This window comes from Equus przewalskii, chromosome 23 (assembly GCF_037783145.1).
Source record: "Equus przewalskii isolate Varuska chromosome 23, EquPr2, whole genome shotgun sequence".
Classification (NCBI taxonomy): domain Eukaryota; kingdom Metazoa; phylum Chordata; class Mammalia; order Perissodactyla; family Equidae; genus Equus; species Equus przewalskii.
The window spans coordinates 21,821,870-21,845,175 of record NC_091853.1 but is presented as its reverse complement, the minus strand read 5'-3'; the positions used below and the strand labels follow the sequence as shown (position 1 = coordinate 21,845,175).

At 37.8% G+C, this 23,306-nt stretch overlaps 1 protein-coding gene across 18 annotated transcripts in view; it reads left to right on the top strand.

The window, feature by feature from the left end:
• Positions 1-23,306, top strand: part of RPS6KC1 (ribosomal protein S6 kinase C1) — a 178,565-nt gene that overhangs the window by 118,285 nt on the left and 36,974 nt on the right. For all 18 annotated transcript variants that reach the window (XM_070591113.1, XM_070591112.1, XM_070591097.1 and 15 more), the window contains 2 exons: positions 18,475-18,522; positions 19,735-19,867. In XM_070591113.1, the coding sequence (XP_070447214.1) occupies positions 18,475-18,522; positions 19,735-19,867 (181 nt within the window). The remainder of the gene's footprint in view (positions 1-18,474; positions 18,523-19,734; positions 19,868-23,306) is intronic.

Sequence of the window (23,306 nt, the reverse complement as noted above, 5' to 3'; positions counted from 1 at the left end):
ACACAAAAATTTCAATAATACATTCAACAATACATTGTTTATTGTGGAAAAGTTGTGAAAGAAAGCTAAAATTAAAAAGATAGAATTCACCCATAACCCTGCCACTCGCTGAGAATCATTTTTACATTTTGATATATACTCCTCCTGTCTTTTTTCTGTGTGTAACACACACCTAGGCCCCATACACTATGTTTTCAAATGATGTCATAAAGACATTAACATCTAAATTATACTGACTTGGTAGCTCCTACCTGCATCGTGGTGGGACCTCTTTCTCTCTTTTCTCCATCCCAGGAGTATTTCTGAGATTCTTTATAGCCTCCTATGAGTTTAAGAATGAATCTGCATCTGTGAGAAACTCCTGTTCTTCCTCCAGCCTTCCAGTTTTCAAGGAGCTCTCTGAAGGTCCCATGTCTGAATCTTTTTTGTTCCAGTTGCACCTGTAATTCTGCAGCATAGAACTTATTATAGTGTTTGTGATTGCCCTTCTCCCATGCTGAACTTTAAGCTTCTGTAGAGACCATACCTGGTATGTTCATCATGCTTTCGACCGTGTTGGGTACAGTACCTGAACAGACAGACAGTAAATAGACGTTGAATTGATTTGTTGACTTTTAACGTATGACGGAGGTGGGAGACAACCCCTACGTATTAATTTGCTTTTTAATTTTATGTATGATGTTAAATTTTTATCCACTATATTCTCAATCTTTTCTTTATGATTTACTTTTAGTGTTGTTTCTTAGTTTCTTTTTAATAGTCAGAAAGAGAACTTTTTGTGTCCGTTGTGTTTTTGCAGCACAGCACTTGAGGTTGGTTTTAGTTTTCAGTGTTAGTGATCCTGAGTAATTAGCATGTTAGAGTATATTGGAACAGATTACATAACTACCTCTAAACTCTCTCTTCTAGCAGCCTAAATCTGCAAAAGTTGTAAAGAAAACAGTTTTTCACAATTGTCAGTAAGCAATTTTTAATGTAATTGTTAATTTTTATAATAGACTTGAATGAGTCCAGTTGCTTTGCAAGTACAATGGCATTTGGCACATGAACGCACCTCATTTTAATACTGGCCAGACTATTTTGGGCATTGTGAACATTTTACCAATCCCAGGCAGCTTGTGGTATGCATTAAAGTGTGAAATACTTCTTTTTGGATTCATACATAAGTAGAATTGTGTTGTGTGCCTTGCTTAATCTATTATTTCATGCATCTTTGTTGGAGGATGACACAAAGAAAGTTGGTGTCAGAATGTGATTTCTGCTTGTAGTATACTCTGTTGATTTATTAAGACAGCCATTAGGAGACACTTGATCTTGTGCTGAAGACAGTTATATACTGAGCAGGAGGGCAGCAAGTTGGACAGACAGAAGTCGTAGTTTTAAGAATCCCATGGAATACCAGTTATTGTGAACGTGGGGAAAGCAATAAAGCAGTTGCATGAGGCAGTTTAAAAGGCTGTGTTGTGGGTGGAGGAGGGAATCCTCTCAGTCAAAGCTTTAAGAGTGACTAAGAGGCTAAGGAATCGTTACTAATAGGGCCAGATAGTGCAGATAACGTTAATAACCACAAATTAATTTATGTATATTGTTGAAGAGAATGTTGTTTACCCCTAGGTTTTATGTTTAGAGTCAGGACAGGCTTTGATTATAATTAATAATGTCATCTTTAAGGAACTACGTCTAGTATACCTGTTTTTTAAAATTAGGGACATCTTTGATACACACATGCGTTTTAGTTATGTTTCATAATGTTCAGTGCTTTGATGTGTTATTCTGTCTCCCTGTTGTTTAAATACATATCTTAATTATAATTAAGAGTATATATAATGAATTCTATACTTTCAAAACCCTTTATATGTGATATTAATGTTAATATATTGGATTAATAATGATTTTGTTCCAAAGAACTTAAATTCTTTTAGTATTTAAAGTATGATCCTCTAACATATTTTTAGGGATACGTTTGTATGGGGAGTTTTATAATAGGACAACCTAAGTAATTTTAAAGTAAAGGTACTAGTTTCATTTACCCCCTATGGCCTGGGGAGTATACATCTCAGAGTTAGAAAGGACTTTAAAGTCATCTGACCGAGTATATTATAGATCTCGTGGCCCATTTGTATTGTACCCTTGAATACAGGCCGTTCAGCTTCAGGGCCTTTTATTTATTAATTTAACAAACTTCTTTTGAGTGTTGCCTGGGGCAGGCTGTGTTAGATGCTGGGGATATTACGGTCGGTGTATAAGACATGGTTCTTCTCTTTGGTCCAGCAGGAGACGTATCGGTCAGTATGTAAATTCTAAAGCAGCGTGGAAGGGGCTGTAAAGAAGCATGAATAAAGACAGAGCTGCTTAGTGTTTCAAAGTCAGTCATTCCATTTTACACAGTTGAAACTCTTAGAAAGTCCTTTTTTCTCTTGAGCTAAATCCTGCTACTTTAGGTCTTAATTCTTCCCTTGTCCAGTAACCATTTTTTAGTTATTTCAAGATAGTTATGTTGTCTTTCTGATTGGTATTGTTTTTATGTTTATTCCTTCTAGTTTTATTTTGCTTAAATTTGGCCTAAATTTCAATCTGTTGAAATATCTCTGGGTCTTCCTTGTAAAAAATTTTGGTTTTTCTTAGGGTTTATAAATTGTCTCATTTTTTAAATTTGCTTAATTTTTCCTATGTGCCTGTCATTATTTATTCCTACATCCTCCCACAGAACTTTAAAACGTCTCTCAATACAATCAGACACCTCAGATAATCCTTCAGATCCATGGTTTTCTCAGAGCCCTCTCTCCTGGATTCCTTCTGTGTTCTGCTCAAGTCTGGATGACTTTGCTCTCTCGGCCTGCTACACAGCTCTCCTCTTCACTCTGCCACTTCCTGTTATTCTGGGAATTCCCTTCATCAGTCTTCTTTATTGTGTTCCAATTCCTGATCCTTTGTATGTGATCTATTTTTTCTTCCTCCCTCTCTTGTCAGGGTTGTATAGGATCATCTCTTTGTCCTGACTGTTCTAAAATTTCACATGGTATGTTTTAGTGTGGGACTTTTTTTCATTTGTTGAGCTGGGCATTTGGTGACTTTCAGTTTGGGTAACAGTCCAGATGTTTTGTTAGCAGACCTAATAAATGTCAGTATCTATGTCTTATTTTTTAGACCAATTGGTTTCCTTAGAAAAGAACCTTACAATTGCCTACCTACAGATCTAGTATAAAACCAGCAGCATTCTGGGAGCCCAGTGATGGAAGGGGGACTACGTCCTCACCAATTCGATGTGCAGATTTTCACATAATGCCTGTTTTAAATACCACTCCTCAGTCCCACCTTCAGCTGTCTGTACTGTCTGTCTGATTCCACAGCTTCAGAGAATGAACCGTAGTCTTCTGCTGGGGAGGAGCAGGGCAGCTACCTAGCTGGCTGTGCAGTGGCAAAGAGTATGTAGACTTTTTCCAATCCTTCTGTTTTCAGGAGATATCTGATACCTCTCATTTCTTGAGTTCTGCAGTAAGAATTGGCTTGCTTTTTGTTGGTTTATCCTCCGATAGACATTTAGCATCTGTTTTCTGTCTTCTAAAGTTTTTCCATCTTTTCTCGTCTCCTCTCTTGTTTTTCTTTTGTAGTATCACTCTATGTCTTTTAAAATTTCTTTACTGTTATTTAATGTATATGTATGTATGCATATTTAATGTATTTAGTGTTTCTATAGGGGATAGTGATTTATATTTAAGAGAATGTTAAATTTATCACATTATGTAGCCCTCTCAGCTTCATGGTGTCCATAATTTTGATCAACATATCTTTGTTGACTTTTTTTTTTCTGCTTTATCTCCCCAAATCCCCCCGGTACATAGTTGTATATCTTAGTTGCACGTCCTTCTGGTTGTGGCATGTGGGACACCACCTCAACATGGCCTGACGAGCGGTGCCATGTCCGCGCCCAGGATACGAACCAGCGAAACCCTGGGCTGCTGCAGCAGAGCACGCAAACTTAACCACTCGGGCACAGGGCCGGTCCCTTTGTTGACTTTTTCAAGTTGTTAACAAATTTTTTTTGACAAAATACAACGGAGTCTTGTAGGTGCCATATAGCTAGAATAATTATTTCAGGTTGACCCAGTACCCTCTGGGTACTGCTAGTTACATCTAACTCATCTTTCCTTCATCTGTGTTTCAAATGAAAATTTAGGCATTCCAAATTATTTGTAATTTTAAAGGTATGCACTCTTTTCTTTATCCCCCCTTTTAAGATGTACTATTATTTGCCTCTAGTCTGATTTTCCTCCAGTTCATTGTCAGCAGTGCTGCCTGAATAAGTCATAAAACTGATGCTTTAGAAAAGTGATCTTTCTAAAACTAATAACTCTCTTGCTTAAAATCCTTTAATACTTTCACATAGTTTTTAGGATAACATTCAAACTTCTTAGCTAGGCCGACAAAGACCTTTGTGATCTGGCCCCTGCTTTCTCTATTGGTTATCAACTTGTTTCTTCTCCCTCGTTCCCCAGACCAACACCACATGCTTTCTTGGTCATAGCCTTGTTGAACTTGTAAGGTATACAAGGCATCATGTTTCACATGTGATGTACACCTCTACCTGGAGTGACCTTTTCTTCCTCACTTAATTTCATCTCATTCTTAATTATTGTCTTCTTCTCCTGGAAGCCTCCCTTACTTACCTCTACTGTCTCTTTTCAATGTCTTTTGCTGTGTCCGTTTAGTGCCCTGAACTTATCTGTCACAGCATTCATCCACATTGTATGGTAGTTTTTGATGTTATTTCTATGACTCCTCCAGCAAACTGTCATATGCCTTAAATGACCAAGCATTTTTCTTCTTCTTTCTAAAAATTAACATTTTTCTTTATTTTGGCACAGTGTTTACAGACATTTATTAGACAGAAAAGATAATCTAGATCCTGTGCTCAAGATAGTGTCTGGGGAGAATAAGTCTCTATAACATGTCAAACACCACTTAGTGACTATATCTTATTTAATTTTGTATTCTTGGCATTTAGCATAGTGGTTTGTAAACAGCAGATATTCAAATATATGTGTTGAAAAAATGAATGAATGAATGATACTTCCTTACTCACATTATCACAGAAAAGGTAGAGGGACCATTTATTCTAATTGGCCTGCCTCCTCACGTTCCTCTGCATGTCTTTTCCATTTCTATCTCATTTAGTTATTTATTTATTTATTCATTCATTCATTCAGCACATATTTACCGAGCTCCTGTATGTCAAGTGTGGTATTAGCCACTGGAGGTATAATGGTGAATAAAATACACCTAATCTCTACCCTCTTAGAGTTTATACTCCACTGGGAAATATAAATAAATAAACTGGCAGTTACAATACAGCGTGAAAAGTGCTTTGGGTGAAGGAAGTTGATAAATAAATGACAAGCAATAGGATATATTGGAGTATATGAGGAAGCCATTTGGTTTAAAACTAATTCGGCCTGACCTTGTTTTTCCAAAAGCACCTCATGTGGCCTGTTGAGCATGCATTGTGTATCTGCTTTAAACATTTACTATGTCCCAAAGACAAGAACGATGCCCCTAAAGAGAGGGATGTAACTTCCCCCCATACTGGCATGTCTTTAAGGATTTATTACTGGGAACTAAGGATTTATTACTGACCTGCTGTGTTCACCTTGTGACCACTGACCTGCTGACCACTGATCTGCCAGGCCAGCTAAGCATCTCGTGACAGTTGTAAAAGGGACATTACTGTCATATGTGATGTATGCTCTTTGTCCCAAGACAGTATATAACCACTCTGTACACCCCACTTCTTTGGTGCCCTTCCTTCCTTGGGGAAGGAAGGCCCTAGGCTATAGTCTTCAGATCTGGCTTGTAATAAACCCACCCCAGTTTTGATTTATAGATTGATTATGGATTATTTGTGTCGACAGAGTAAACTTGGGTATTGTGAGAACATATAGGAGGGGCACCTTGTTTGGGGCTCTCCAGAGGCTTCTGAGAGTAAGCAAAGCAAAGACATGTGGGGTGAGTAGGATTTAGCTCATCGAAGAGTGTTCCAGGCTGAAGGAATTGCACAAACATGGGTGTGGCAGACTCATAGAGCGTGCTTTCTCTCTAGTGTCTTCAACTTTTTCAGTTCTTCCTTTTTTTTTCCTTCTTGTCCGTCTATATTTAGTCCATTCTTTAGGACTTAGCTGAATGCTTACCTCCTCTGTAACTTTTTTTCCTTTCTTTGAGTTAAGCTTAGCATACAATTGTGTATTATTTTCACTCGTATGACTTTGGTGGCTTTAAATATATTGTTAACCTATCCTAGAGAGCAGGAACTATATCTTATTCCTCTTTATTTTCTCTGATAATGCCTAACTAAATATAATACTGTCCATGTAGTCAGGATTCAATAAATGCTTGCTGAATAGTTGTAAAGGGAACAAAAAGAGACAATATATGTGTTTTAAGATTTCCAACACTCTGTACCTCAAAATATACTACAGCCGTAGGATCAGAGCAAAAGGTTAGTTTGAACTGAAAACTGTCAAAACGTTCCTCCTGCTCCCCTTTTCACCGTCTCTCCTAGAACATACCTGTAGGTTGTTGGCAGGCTACTTTGTTGCAGTCAATAAAATTGCCAGTTTGAGAATGAGTGTTTTGTCTTTGTGTTTCATATGTACTTTAAAATATTTTGGAAATTTTCAGAACATGAACACATTGTATTCCTATACTAAATAAATGTTCTGGGTCATATTAAAACACTGTTAAATTTTAATCAGTACCAGAAGTTCAGCTTCATCTGTTCCAAAAGCACAAACCATTGAAAACATTTAAAAATAATAGCATTTAAATCTTCCTTGCTCTTAAGGCGTTTTCCTCTGAGTTGGAACTGGGCTCCCTTTGACATGGGCAGCTTAGCTGGACATGTGTGATGGGCTTGAAGATGTAGCCTCTGTGTCTGGTAGCGTTGTAAGATGGCGTTTATTAGCTGAGCGTACGCTGCACTGATTCTGAACGCTACAGAAAAACTATGTGGATGTATTTTTTAGGCATTTATTTCCATTTTCAGGGCCTATAAATTGATTTGAGCATATTTACAGAGCACATCTGGTAGCAGAATGAAAATATTAATACAGGCTATGAATGGACATAGTTTATAGCAGCACTAGAGTATTAGGTTTTTCTAGCAAATGCAAATAAGGATCTAAAGCTAAATACAAGAGACTATACTTTTTATTGAATTAATTTTCGTCTAAATTTAAGTATCAAGTCATTATCCCAAGTGAACTTCAGTATTCAAACCAGAGAAATAGAATAAATGGTTTCATTATGGAATTGAATGGCTTGAGTTGAATTTGGGCCTATAAACCCAGAACTTCAGAGTTTTAACCTCTCTTTAGCATAATCTCTTTGTGGCCTTGGGCAAGTTGCTTCGCAAAAACAGAAAACAGACGATCAAAATGAGAATGACAAAGGTGTAGAGATCTAGCTTTTAAAGCATTTGGATCTGAGAAGAGCCTCATAAGCGGATGTTTTTCCTAGCTCTTCAGTGTTTCTGTTTTAAACCCAATTTCTCTGTCTTTTATATTCTGCCTTCTGCTATATTTATATCAAGTTTTCTTACAAAGACACATCATGTCCTTTGGAAGCAGGTTTTATGAAGTAATAGATGTATAGGCCTAGGATTTGAAAAATTATACAGAGTAGAACTCTTTTAGCATATATATATAAAAGACATTTGTGTGATAGCTTCATTGTTCACTAAATCATTAACTTCACATCCTAGTGTGAGACATCATTGAGAAATGGCTCCCATTCATTGACATTTGGCTAATAGGAATATAAGAGATTTTTTTTTTGATTTTATGTATTTATTTATTAATTATTTTTCCTTCTTCTCCCCAGAGTCCCCCAGTACACAGTTGTGTATTTTAGTTGTGGGTCCTAGTTGTGACGCGTGGGACTCTGCCTCAGCGTGGCCTGATGAGCGGTGCCATGTCCCCGCTCAGGATCTGAACCAGCGAAACTCTGGGCCGCCGAAGCAGAGCGCGCGAACTCAACCACTTGGCTACGGGGCCAGCCCCAGAATACAAGAGATTTTAAATTCATGTTTGTGGTCAAAATAATTACTCTTTGAATTATTTTCTGGAAAATAATGTGGTATTTTGCATTGCTCTAGGACAGGACTAGATTTACTTATTTGCCTACAGATGAATAAGCCAGGGGCTTGGCCAAGTTGTTACCGCTAACCGACGTGCATAACAAGCCAGTTAATTACAGCATCAGCTTTTGGGACAAGAGACCAGCTTTCTTCTGTGAGATTGATCTGCAGGGAGACTGGGGCTTGTGCCCTCAGATCTGTCTCCCCGATTCAGGATTTGGGGCAAAACTTAAGAGATTAGGGAGGACACGCTGGCACGTAGAAATACAGGTGGGACAGGTTTTGATTGGTGGGCTTCCAGCATTTATGGTAAGGTTGTAAACATTTATGATGAGGTTCCAAACTTTTATGGTAAGGTGGGGAAGGAATTGTAACACAGGATCTTGCTGAGTGACGGACCGCTCGCTCCTGATAAGAGTCCGACTTAAATTCTAGTCCTTTGGTTCTGTGGGGAGGAGAATCTTTGGTCCCCTGCTCATTTCAGGTCAAGATTTCTTCTGTGCATGCTCTGGCTACGTGACTTTACACATTTTCTGAAAGGCAATTCTTAACTACTCTTGATAAGATGGAGTCAGTTGAACTGATCCTGGAGGGCCCATGGTTACAAGGTGACTTTTCCATGGGAAATGGAGGAACGTTTTTTTTTTTCTTTTTTTTTGTTAATTTAAGGATTGGCACCTGGGCTAACAACTGTTGCCAATCTTTTTTTTTTTTTTCCCCAAACCCGCCCCCCCCCCCCCCCCCCCGGTACATAGTTGTCTATCTTAGTTGCAGGTCCTTCTAGTTGTGGGATGTGGGATGCCGCCTCAACGTGGCCTGACGAGTGGTACCATGTCCGCGCCCAGGATCCGAACCCTGGGCCACCGCAGTAGAGCGCGCGAACTTAACCACTCGGCCACGGAGCCGGCCCCGGAACGTTTTTTAAATCATTTTATCTTTCCTGATCCTGATATTAGCCTGTCAAAGAAGACAAACTTTGCCAACCATATTTCAATGCCTTGGAGGAATGGAAAAATGTAGGAATGACTGGCCTTTGAATTTTGAGTAAATTACTTGTATTTGTAAGTCTGTTTTAGCACCACCAAAATGTGCTTGTTTTCTTTTTCTAAAATTATGATTCATAATGTATCTTGGAAGATAAAGTTATTCTGGTAAGATTTACTCTATTTTTAGCTATCACAATGACAAACTATGACCCTTAAAAAAAGTCATGACTAGGGGCTGGCCCCGTGGCCAAGTGGTTAAGTTTGTGCACTCCACTTCGGTGGCCCAGGGTTTCACGGGTTCAGATCCTGGGCGGGGACATGGCATCACTCATCAGGCCATACTGAGGCAGCATCCCACATGCCACAACCAGAAGGACCCACAACTAAAATATACAACTATGTACTGGAGGGATTTGGGGAGAAAAAGGAAAAAACAAATCATGATTAATATTGAAGTTACTAAGTATATGAAGGCTTAAATTGAGTTTAAATGGGGCATACACACACAGTACAGTATTGTATTAGGTTATAGAAACTGTAGGTAGTTGCATTCAACAGGTTGTGGTTGTTTTCGGTTTAAATAGAGGGCAGGACAAATGGGCTTCATTATGACAATTCTTTTTTATTTATTTTTTTGTGAGAAACATTGGCCCTGAGCTAACACCTGTTGCCAGTCTTCCTCTTTTTGCTTGAGGAAGATTGTCATTGAGCTAACATCTGTTCCAATCTTCCTCTATTTTGTGTGTGGGGTGCTGCCACAGCATGGCTTGATGAGCAGTGTGTAGGTCTGTGCCCAGGATCTGAACCTGTGAACCCTGGGCTGCCGAAGTGGAGCACACAAACTTAACCACTATACCACTGGCTGGTCTCATGACAACTCTTATGGTACATGAATGTTTAATAATGCCCTAGTTTTAAAGTAATTTATAACTAATTCCCTGTGCAAGCTTTGAGAAATTTTTAGATATCTGGATTAAGATTAGAATTAATGCAAACTAAATGCATCTGTTGCCATTTTAAAACCAAGAATAAAAAGATGCTTTTTGTATTATTTTCTGTATTGATTTTCTTTTAGCTGCATTTAAAATACTAAAAAATAAATCAGAAAGCAAATATGAAGCACAGGAAAATTTCATATTAGTTCATTTCTTTTAAGATGAATATATGCCAGTTATTCAATATTATAATCGAATATAATTAGGTTCTTGAGAATCTCTGTTTTTAATATTTTAAAAGACACCACAGTATTTTGTCTATATGAGGTATTGTGGTAAATGTGATCATTACCATAAATAAATGGCATTTTTGAGTAGCCAGAAATCAGAGTTTTTAGTTGGTATCTTGTGTATTTTATAAAGCCCTGTCTCAAAGTACGTTTTCTTTGGGTAATGTTTGGAATGTGGGTATGATAGTATCCAGAAAACAAGCCTTTCACAGCAAAATGCCTTATTTTATGACTACATAAAAATTGTATACCTGTATTATTATTCATAGACAGACTGATTAAAACACCTTAAAGTTTATATTTCATGTTACTCATTGTACAAAGCTTATTTTGAATAAAATTATAGGTGATTTTAAATGTGACTAGACCCTCACCTCTTTTTTTAAAAAGAAAAATCTTCCCATTGACTTAATTTACTTAAGTAAATTTCGTTAGTCTTAGTATTTCTCTTGTCTTTTTGTTTAGCTGCTAAAGTCTCTTGTGACCTTGGGTACATATTCTACAGGGTGACTGATGCTTCATGATGTTCCGTATTTTCCGGTAGCTTGGCTGTTGTCTGCCTCTGGGTTCGCCATCCCCTTCTGCTGACTTAGGCAGTATTTCTTCAGTCTCTTATCTTGGGGCTTTGATGCGTCTGTTCTGAAGGCGGCCACAGTGACTTTGGGTAGCAGCAGATGGTAAACCTTCAGGCTGCCACCGGCTGTACTGGTGTTAAGTTGGAAAGTTAGCGTTTGATGAAGAATCAGTAGTGCATATGAAAGAGCTTTCACTGCTGAAATGTCTTTTAATTAAAAAATTAGCATACTAAAACCTTTGCAAATGTCTGGGCATTTAAAGAAATCTAAAATCAGTTGTTTTCTTATAGAGATATTAGTTATTTACCAGCTTAGTTTTGTGTTGCTTGCTCTTCCTAATGTGGTTCTTTTCCCCCGTCCCTACCCCAGTTTGCTTGTAGTTAAGATAATTAGATAACTGAAATAGAGGATGATTTTAGGAGTTAAAGGTATTTGGATAAACATTTAAAGTATACTTTGAGTTACGATATTTTGGGTTTTAACAACTGAAGGAAATGTGGGTCTTGAGTACTGCCTCCATAGAATCCTGGTAGATGTGGTCTGTTGTTTCCTACCTTTGAAGATAGTTCTAGGTTATATAGAAGCCTGAAGAACTCAACCTGCCTCAAACAGATAATTCACCTTGTTCTGAGCTGGTTGGTGATTTTTGACTTTGCCGTCAATCCACAAAGCAATACCTTTTCCGGATTGTTTCTTCACTTACTTCATGATAATGTGCCCTCTTGGAAGTTCTAGCACAAATAAAACACTGATAAGACTCCAAAGGATGTTTTTTCTGTTCCCATTAAATCCTAGGGGTACATTTTATGCTTTTCTCTACTGAAAATATATCCTTCAGAGTAGTAAATGAAAATATTCTTTAGGCCAGAGTTATAAGTATCCATGTCAAATTTTACTCTTCATACTTCAGTTCTCATTAGTGAAACAACTTTTGTGAGCATATGACCACCAAGAGCAGATTGGTTTCATGGCATAATATGAGAGGAGTGCCTCTGCACAGTCTGTTCATGCTGATGCTCTTAACGCTGCAACTTCTGATGGACAAAAGCTGTAGGCTCTACATCTTTTGCTTTTGGAGTTGCTGGGCAATGGTACAGGGAACATTGCTAGCCTTCTGATGCCAGAGAAAGAGAAAATTAGACCACAGTGGGAAGAATTGTCGGTATTAAAGGTCACCTCGTACTGTTCCTTGTTTTCTGGTGGTTGAATGAGATGGTGGTTTTATGAGTTATCTTATGAGAATAAGGTTTGGAATGAACAGTTAAAGTAGAAATACGTTTTGAATATTTGAGATGAGTCTTCAGCAGTAAATATAAATAACATTGGATTATCATCATGTAGTATTGGGGGCAAAGCGAAGGTCTAGGCTTGTTGTTCAAAACCGTTTCTACAGAACCATAGCATTACCAGCTTCTGTAAGTCTGTCAAGATGAGTTTAGTTAATAACTCGTCTAATAATGGTCAAGAGTGGACTGTTTTAAAAGAGAACACGGTATTGTCTTATTCATATAAGTATTATCTTATTCATCTGAAACTTATTTTGAGAAAAACTGCCTAATTTGGAGATTTGGACTGTGTGTTTTCTCTGGCTTCTTTATTATGTTGATCCCATTTTTTTCTGGTATGTTTATTTATATTGAATTCCCAGTAGTATAACTTGCACAGTTGAAGTCCGTTCACATAATATCTAGCAAGCACGAATAGTACTGCAACATAGTAAGGGAAAGGCTGTGTTTGTCCAAAGTGATTATCTCTGTAGACTTTTCTTAAACATTTTTTTAACTTTTATTAATTGTTTTGGAGTCCCGTGAAGTAATAGGCCCCAAAGTAGACAGATGTTCCCTCAAATTATCCAAGTAGTCTTTCTTTTTAAAGGAATTGGAGCTGAAGTTATTTTTAGAGATTTAAAGACTTGGAATGTCAATGTTTAAATTAAATATCTAAAAAGGTTCCAGAATGGGTGACACTTAATCCTCATTGAAGGGAACTCTCCATACTTCCCCATGACAATTATAGTGACTTTATAGTAGCATTTCTCTCTTTTTTTCCTCCAAATTTATTCTTCATATGCTTAAAAAAATAATGATCATTTGGTGATTTGATATACTCCCCCACCCCTCCTGTCTTTCCAAACATGGTACCTAGTTAAATATTAGGCCTTCCCTATTCTAGTTAACAAAAAGACCCAGACCTATAATCATTTGGAGCTTTTGCTACTACTGTTAGGAAAGAAGAGTGGACAAGTCTCATTTTGCTGGTGGAATTGAAGAACAGATGAGGCTAATCCTTAAGGGATAAGTTGTCTGCTTTTTTTCCAGTTAGGAGCAGTCATTCTTTGTATTACTACAGGCAAAGATGGAGTGATCTCTTCTGGTAGACCATATGCTAATATAGTGCTGATAAGTAAGTGTGAAAAATGAAAGGGAGAAATACGTTAATTGTATTCTCTCAATAAGGTATGCTATCCAAGATAATTATTTCATGACAGTTTTAGTTATAGTACTTGTTTTATCATGAAATAAAAGATGGTTTTAGGAGCCTTTTATTGGAAAGACAATTGTATCAAATTAGTACCAAATTAGATTTTTGTCTTTATAAAGGTGAGCAAACCCATGAGCAGTTTTTAAATTGATGTATTCTAGTCTACAAATGAACAAATTCTGTTTGAGGGTTAAAGAAGCTATTATTTTGTCCTTTATGCTGACAGCTTCATTACGGATTGGCCTACTGTTGGCATTAAAAAAATGTTTGGCTCCTTATGATCTTTGCGCATGCAACTATAATATTAATGCAGTGCCATAGCACTGTTCATTAACAAATGACTTTAAATGAGGTTGAAGCATGTAAATTTGGAAAGATACAGATGTTAAATGCAGTCGTTTCTCTTTGTATACAGCCGTATGGCTAATAATTTCCAAGTGGCTAAAGCTCTTGTTAGCAGGAGTGCTGGTGTGTTAAGAATGGCTCTATAAATAACTTTAAGAACTGAAGTTGAAGGTGCTTCTTTTAAAGACCATTGTTAACTAAACATTATTGCCAAACAGATGGAAAGCATTCACCAGCCTGATGTTTTTAGGTCTAATTATATTATCACCAGCCCTGTACGGCTCAGTTGAAGAGGTGTATCCAGAGGCCAATTTATAATCATTTAGCCAACACCTGTTTGGGAGAAATTGACAGTCAAAGGGCACATTTAAAAAAAAATCACATATGTTCTTGTGTTTATTGCCTCAATGTGAACGTTGTCTAGTTGCAAACAAACTTGGTAGGAGAAAAAAGTAAAAATGTAAACAAAGCAGCACTTCCTATCCGTGTTTATCCATCTTAATTTGGCCTTTTATCTGATCCACTTCGTGCTTCATGGATAAGTGAGACCAGTGAAGAGATATCACTCGTAATTTATGTAAGCATATTCTGTTTAGTCAATTAAGAGGCTTCCAGTAGGAAAAAGAAGTTCTTTCCCTTGTACAGCTTCCACACCTTTAGTGAAACATTTTCTACTTCATGTAGATATATCTTGTTTAAGAAGGATTGGCCTTCTGGTGAGTGGCTTAAAAGGGTCACAACTTGATGTAAAAACAAATGAGATTTAAGGAACACGAAGTGTCTTCACAGACTCAGTAGATGTGCTCTGAGCCCTCCTTTGTAGAAAGAGGGCTGTGCTGCCTCCTTTTTGCACTCATAATCTATTAATTTAACTCTCAAGGTTCAAGTTTTTAAAATGTGTTTCCATGCCTTGGAGGTTCAAGATTGGTAGAGAATATAGCTCAAAGGGAAATTATGGGGAGAATAGGTCTACCCTATCTCAAAATAGTTTGAACCTGATGATCCTATCAACTCTTCCATTTTAGTGTTTTGCCGAGTTCTGACGTATTTCGCTGTTGAAGGTTTTGTATATGTCACTTCCGTTTTCTTATCACCTGTTATTAACTCAGAACAGTCTGGCTTCTCTCCTTCCCAGTTCACTGCATAGTGCAGTATTGAAAGTTACCAGAGGCTTCCTAACTGCCTGGGGCAGTAATCATTTCTCAGTCCTCATTCTTCATGGCTTCTTTTTGTTGTTTGGCACAGGCGATTACTCTCGTCTTAAGCTTCTCTTTCCCTGACATCTGAACCACTATGTTTTCTTTGTAACTTTTCTCACTGCACTTTTGGTGGTTGTTGTCTTATATGCCCTCAATATTTCAGCTATTTATAATTTTCAAAATTCAGACATAAGTAGTATAGCTTAGCAGTTTAAAGAGGAAGAAGTCTGGAGCCAGACTGCGAGGGCTTAAATTTTACCTCTATCACTTCTTAGCTTTGTGAGCATGGGCAAGTTAACAGTTTTATGTTTGTTTCCTCATCTGTAAAATCTGCTAATAAAAGTATACCTCATTGGATTGTTGAGTGCATGACATGATTTACTTTTTTAAAACCGAGTACAGTGCCTGGTATAAAGTAAGCACTCCAATGGGGTACATTTTCATGTCTTTAGTTGTTTCTTTATGGAGAATGCCCAAATAGAAATCTTTAATCTCAACTTATTTTCTAAGCTCCATTCCCATATTGCCATTTACCTTCCAAACTTTTACAGTGAATTCATTCGCATGATTATTGAACAGTAACTATGGGAGAGGGATGTGTTATATGTTGGAGGAAATATAACTTCTGCCCTATATTAGTTTTCTATTATTGTCATAACAAATTACCACAAACTTAGCAGCTTAAAACAACGAAATTTATTGTGTCATGTTTCTTTGGATCAGAGGTCTGACACGGGTTGCCTTGGGCTCAGATCAAGGTGCTAACAGGGCTGCATTCCTTACTGGAGGCTCTTGGGAAAAATCTACTTTCAAACTCATTCAGGTATTGGCTGAATTCTTTTCTTTGCAGTTATAGGACTGAACTCTCTTCTTGCTGTTTATCAGCCAAGGGCTGCTTTTTGTGCCTAGAAGCTGCCTGTTCCTTCTTATTCTTGCTATGAGCTCATAGGGGCCTCTCTCTGGTGCTTACATGTGGGTCTTCTAGATCTTAAAGCCAGCAACTGTGCCTCCCTCTTATACTTCCAATTTCTCTGATTTCCCCTTCTGCCATTTCATTTCTGTGCTTTCCACTGCTGGCCAGAGACAGTTCTCTGCTTTTAAGTGTTTATGTGATTTGACTGAGCTCACTCAGATAATCCAGAATAATCTGTTTTAAGGTTTGTACCTTAATTACATCTGCAAAGTCCTTTTTGCCAGTAACGTAACATATTCACAGGTTCTGGAGATTAAGGTATGAACGTTTTTGGTGACCATTATTCTATCTACAATATGCTGATAAAAAGCTTGAAATCTGGTTGTGAGATAGACAGGTGAACAAATAAAACCAAAGTGAAGGGTTAGAAATGCTATAATAGAAGTTGGTACTGTATGCAGGGGGAGAACAAAGAAAGAAGAGTCAGTGTCACTGAGAGATAGACATTTGAGCTGAATATGGAAAGATGAGTACTTGTTTGATAAGTGGCTGGGGGAGCATTTCAGGGAGAAGCTGCAATAACAGCAATAGCAATATTAATAACAACTGGCTATACCAAGTACTTTTCAAGATTCTATCACTGAAAGTCTCAGAAATGGTAGACATCTGTTATTCTACCATTGTAACTTCTGCAGATGAAGCTATAATGTCTTCATACCCAGAGTAGGAATGGTAAAGTGATCTCATTCAGTGGTTGAAAGAATTAACACTGATTACACATGGCTAAAGCATACGCTTGGTAAACACTTAAGACATGGTGGGGAAAAGAGTGGAGGGTGGATCAGAGAGATACTTAGGAGGTGGAATTGACCGGAGTTGGTCACTGTCTATGAAGGTAAGGGACAGGGGAGAACTCATAGTGGCTTAGGGAGCTTTTTAGTTTGGGGGGGTTACCTGAATGGTGGTGTTATTCAATACTGTAGGAGGAGAAACAGGCTTTTACTTTGCTTTTAGGGGGGACAGGGCTTTGGGAAGCGGAAGGGATGAGTTCAGGCAGTATCTGTGAGAATATGCAGTTGAAATTAAATGGAGTCTTACGTAGTATAAAAATCAAGCACTGAGAAAAGAGGTCAAAGATGTTGTCAATATTACCTCAAACTCGTCATGTCTAAGATGGAATTTACTATCTTTTTCTCAAACTGCTTCCCCATCTTAACTCCCCTGTTTCTTCTCACCATTCTTTTATTTTTCTCAAGCTTGACATCTGTTTTTCATCCTTCACTCCCAATTCTCTGGAGAGGGGAAAAAGCCCTGTTTACAGTGTTTGCAGATTTTTGTGGTGTAAATACTCCTGCCATGGCCCGTTTCAGACCGTGGCTGCTGTTGTGCTATGATGGCAGAGTCGAATAGCTGCAACAGAGACCACATGGGCCTACAAAGCCCAAAATATTTACTATCTGGATCTTTATAGAAGAAAGTTTACCAGCCTCTGATATAGTGTCTCCAAAATAATAAAATATTAATATGGTAGGATAATTCCCTATCCCTATTCACTCCTATCCGTCAAGACCATCAAGATGGGTGTGGGGAGCGGGTCATTTGAGAGGGCAATGTGTGAGATCATGAAGGGACTTAGGCTTTTGCTTTGAATGAGAGGAATGACAAGGTCTAACTTATGTTTTAAAAAGAAAACCTTGGCTGCTATTTTGAGACTAGATCATAGGGCAGAAAAGACTGAAGCAGACAGATCTGTTGGAGGCCATTGTTGTAAATTCCAGTAAGTCTTTGTTTGGATCAGGGTGAAAGCTGTGGAAGTGGTGGGGTGAGTTCAGATCCTGGATACATTCTGAAGATAGAGCTGACAGGATTTGCTGATGAAAAAAGAGGAGTCAAGGATGAGTCCAGGATGGAGAAGTAGCACCAAAATGATGCCTTAGGCTGGAGCCTGAGTTGTTGAGATCACGTTATAGCAAGTTGCTATATAAGGAGTTTTAGGAAGAAAATTGAGACTTTACCAATTCTCATAATTTTTTTTTACTTCTTCTTAACCATATATGTTTCATGAGGAAAAATTCTTTGTCTAAAATAATTTTTACTTTACTTTCAAAAAATGTATTTTAAGGGCTGGCCCCGTGGCCGAGTGGTTAAGTTCGCGCACTCCGCTGCAGGCGGCCCAGGGTTTCGTTGGTTCGAATCCTGGGCGCGGACATGGCACTGCTCATCAAACCACGCTGAGGCAGCGTCCCACATGCCACAACTAGAAGGACCCACAACGAAGAATATATAGCTATGTACCAGAGGGGCTTTGGGGAGAAAAAGGAAAAAAATAAAATCTTTAAAAAAAAAAAAAAGTATTTTAAAATAAATGTAGGAAGCATAGTAAGGTTTCTGAAATATATCATTTTTAGAAGAGGAAACCATGATAAAACCCATGTTAGATAAGACTACTTTAATCCTGTGATTCGGTGGCTTTTTAAAAAAAATATATTCAGAAATTAACAATTTTGGCATAGTCAATGCCAACACCTCCCCCCAAAATCTTGAAGTGTAGTTTTAAAAAGTAATGAGTTAATGTTTCATGATGTTGTGAATAAATTATTACTCATGTCTTTTATGTAGGTTTTACTTGTAGTGGACACAAGGACAGAGCAGACATTCATTTTAAAGGTGAGTAGAATTTGTATGTTTAATGAATTTAGAAATTTATTTTCAAATTATGCTTCTGAAAGAAATAATATTTAATGTGTTTTTCCTGGGTGTTGAATGTTCTCTTCTGTCTGTGATAATCTGTATTTGTTTTACTTTCTGTCCTTCCATCATAGTTGATAAATGCTCTATAGCGTACATTTTAAAGGAGTTTTAGATTATAGAGAATGGGGAAAATAATTTGGATAAGTTGAAGACTCATTTCATGCTGTTGAAATGTACAGTGTGTAGTTTAAATACGTCTCAATGCATTTTGAAGACCACGCACAGTCTCACCTTTGACTATGATTGCAGCTCTTAAGAGCTGAAGTTTTGCCTTAAAGTCTTTGTTGCAGGTATTTGGGAAGAGTTATCTACATCCCTGGCCCTCTTCTTGATATAAATTCAATTTTGATTCTCTATATAACTCAATTTGTAACTAAATGAATAAGGAAAGAAAACTCCCTAAATTTTGTAATTGCGAAATTGTATTTGAAATGGATTGTGACAGTACCTATTCTAAAAATATCCTAATTTAAGCATTTCTACAGCATCCCAAATTAATCAATTTCAGATTAATTTTATCTTTCTTTTTCTGATACTTTTACTTATCAGTATGGCAATAGGTCACGTTGACATACACTGAAACAAATTTCTTTTTATGAGTATACTTCATCGCTGGGCTTTCCCTGGATTTTTAAACCAGGGTATGACACCAGAAACTACACACACCTGTTCATTTGGGGAAAACTTAAAATAACCTTTGTACTGTTTTGGAATAGAATTTGGAAATTGCCTGTTAAATCTGGGAATATCTTTTGTGTCTTAGGAATTTGAATTGATTTCACAATGTCTACTGCTTTAAAGATATACCTAAGTAAAATAAAACTTAAGGAAAAGGTCATAGAGAAATAACTGTGTGTCATCCTGATGACTTAGTTTGAGAGCATCTCTAATAAAAACACTGACCCACGTAATTGATTTTAATGGCAGCTTTGTGGCATCTTCCGTTCTCTGGATCCGCGCCAGATGCCATCAGCAGAGCCTCCAGGGACCAAGGGGCATAGAGCAGCAGATGAGTGGTTTCTCTGAAGCCCAGAGTAACTCGGATAGATTAGTTTGGTTGATAAACACAGAGCACAGCAGGCTCCAAAGGCAACTGAGGGTACAACTGACCTTTTTGTTCTCTGTCAGGGTCTAAGGAAAAGCAGTGAATACAGCAGGAACAGAAAGACCATCATCCCCCGCTGTGTGCCCAACATGGTGTGTCTGCACAAGTACATCGTTTCTGAGGAGTCGGTGTTTCTTGTGCTGCAGCACGCAGAAGGTTGGTTTGTAGTTTAAACTGTTTATGCAGCAAAGACTGTCACCTGTTTAGCTTTTCAGTTTCTATAATGTCCTTCTTCTGCCATTACATGAGCGGATAAAACATATGAAATGTGTGAAAAACTGTTTCCTTATTCCTCTGCTCTCCCTCCCTATTTTGAGTTGTGGGGGAAAAGAAAACCCAGGTGAGGAGCAGGTTTCATTTGAACCACAGCAACACTCTTGGATAGACAGCTACTTTCTCCTAGAATTGATCCGATAGGATGAGAACTTTAAGGTGAATCTGTGCTAAAGAGAGCCAGGCTTTATTTTAGGGATTTCATTTTGTTCTCTGCTAAAAAGATCATAAATGTTAGATGACTAAAATAAAAAGCATCCCCTGAAGAATTAATTAATTACCTCCTTTTTTAGAAGGCATGGATATTTGCTTAACATTTGACATTACCCAGTGATTCTGATCTGAGTTTTTACGAATACAGCCATTGGCATCACATATGGGTACAAAGCAGAGGTAAAGTGCTCTGCCTTCGAACTATTTATGAAATTTCAGCTCTTAGTAGAGGGAACAGGTGGCAAAAAAATGTTATGTTTTGATTTGTTTTTGCCCTTTAACATCTGAATTTAAGTAAATAGTCTTTTATTTAGAATGACTGAATACAGCATATAAATATAAATCCACATAATAAATATTGACTTTTGGCTTTTAAGAGGTGTTCTTAAAAATAGTAAAAAAATTTAAATTATTTGCCGTATTTCATGAAGGTATTATTATTTTTACATTACTGAGAATAAAGAACTGTTGTGCTTTACTAATAGGCATAACATTTGAATTTAATGCATTTTCCCAGGAAAATGAGTCATTGCTTTGTGGAATGAGGTCTCTTATAACTAATGCAAGATTTTTGACGGGGGCAATAAACTATTAATATTGTTTATTATGAAGTACAGCACAAGATAACTACAGATGGAGGGAAGACCTCCATATGTAGTGTTTAATAGGAGATTCAGAAGGGGCTCCATGGTCTCTCAGGTATTAAGAGAGTTAATTGCGTGTGTGAATTGGATAACTAATTCACCTTTGTTCAGACATTATAGACAGCTTTTATCTGAGGATACCAGTGCATTACAGACATTATTGAATTAGAGGTCATGTCATCTGATAGCGAAATACAGCCACCTCTGGTGTGGAACAAAATAACTTGCGTAGTAATAATCCATAATAATTTAGAACAAGGTCAGTAGGATGAATGTAATTATAGTCAATATTCTATTACCCAGTGTGGATTATTCATGTTGGAGATTATCTGTGGCAAATTTTCAATCTTGGTTTACCTCTGCTATTTGCGACTTCCTCTTCCTGTTCCCCTTCCTCTTCCTTCTCCAAATCATACTTCAGGTTTTCTTCTCCCATCCTCTTACCTTCTCTTATACTCCTTACAGCTGGTATTTCAACTAATTTTACTTTTATACTATAGAAAATCTTTATAATCTGTCTTAAAGACATAGACTTATGGCTTTCAACTTTTCCACTGTTTTAGATTATCTTTACCAAGTCTCTTTTCCTTTATTATTGACTGTGCCTGCCTTCAAATGGTCACATGACCATAGCATTTGTTCTGGGTTATTTAAATTTGGCGGGGGAGGATCTCTTTTGATTGTCATTTCAGGTGTCTGTGGTTTAATTTTAAGAAGGTTTTATGATACAAAGATAGTAAATTATAATGCAAATAGGGACTCTGGCTTCATTTACTATTCAACAAATTTATTGAGCACGTATTATGTACTAGGCTTTTAGGTGAACAAGACAGGAAAAGAGCCTGTTTCTTTGAAACTTACATTCTTGTTGTGGAGAGTCCAACAGAAAAACAAAAAGCAAGAGAATATTGGATAATAATAAGGAGTATCCTGATCTTTAACTCAGAGAGATCTAATAGAGAACGATTGGTGGGGGACTACTTTAGATTAGTAGTCAAGGAAGTCAAGGAAGCCTGCTCTAAGAAAGTGACATTTAAGAGGAGTTCTGAATAACAAAAGAAATAACCATTTGGATGTAAGGGTGAAGCACATTCTAGCTGCATGGGTCAGTGTAAGAAATCAAGATAAAAACAAACTTGGAAATGTTTGATGCACAAGGAGGGAGACCGTGTGGTTGGGGTGTAGGGGTGAGGGCAAGAGTGGTCTGTGAGGCTGTTGGAGAAGCAGGCAGGAGCCTTTCCGGCAGGGTTAGGACTTTGACCTTTAGTGACAAGATCTGATTTACACTTTAAAAAGATGACTCTGGCTGTTGTAAGGGGAAGGAAGTGTAGAAACGCAAGAATAGAAGGCAAGAGCTGGTTATGGCATGGCCTTCTGGGGTACTAGTGAAGATGCTTTGAGGGTAAAATCAGTGGGTCCTGTGATGGATTTGAGGTTAGGGAGAGAAGAATCTAGAGTAATTTCCTGGATTTGGCATGAGCAGTTGAGTGAACTGGATGATGGACAATGTGTTATCTTTTACAAGTCGTGGTACTTTCTTTGTTACCTCTGTGAGTTAGGCGGGTGTGCCTATATCATAAAAAATGTCACTGTCATATGTGCATATTACTGAAAAAGTTAATGTTGAACAATTGTTTTCTCCATAACCTGAATGTTTGAATATTTATGATTTGTGGCTTTAGCTTTCCTCTGCTTACAGAACTATTCATGATTCACATGAGTCTCTTGGACTCATTTTCTTTTCATTTTTAATTCATTTGGTTAGAAATATATTGACTGCTTACTGGGATACAGGCTTAGTTCTAATATGGTAGTGGACGAAATAGATGCAGACTCTGCCCGCATGGAGCTTACGTTACAGAGGCAGAACAGGCAATAAGCAAATACATGGGTAAATATATGTCAGATGGAGATGAGTGCTATGGAGAAAAATTAAATAAAGGAAAGGAGAAGTGGATGAGGTAGGAGTTGCTATTTTATATAGAGTGGTTACCTTATAGAAGGATGTTTGGCCAGTTACCTGAAGGAAGTTAGAGAGAGAGCAGTGTGGGTACATGAGGGAAGAATATCTTGGCAAGAGAGAACAAGTACATAGGCCCAGAGGCAGGTGTGGACTTGATGTACAAGAAACAGCAAGGTCAGTGGGTTGGAGCAGAATGCGAAGAGTGGCAGGAAATGAGTTTAGAGAAGTGGGGAGGCGGGGTGGCAGATCCCGTGTGGCCTTATAGGCCGCTTTAAGAACTTGATTTTTATTAGAATACATGGGAAGTCACTGGGGGCTATTGAGCAGAGGAGGGACAAGATGAAGATTGTGCTGGCTGCTTTGTGGAACATCGAATACAGGAGGACAAGGGCCAAAGCAGGAGGCCCGGCTGGAGGTGGTTGCAGCAATCCAGGTGAAAATGATGATGGCTGGGGTAGAGTGTGAGTGGTGCAGGTGGTGAGAAAATGGTTATAAGATTCTG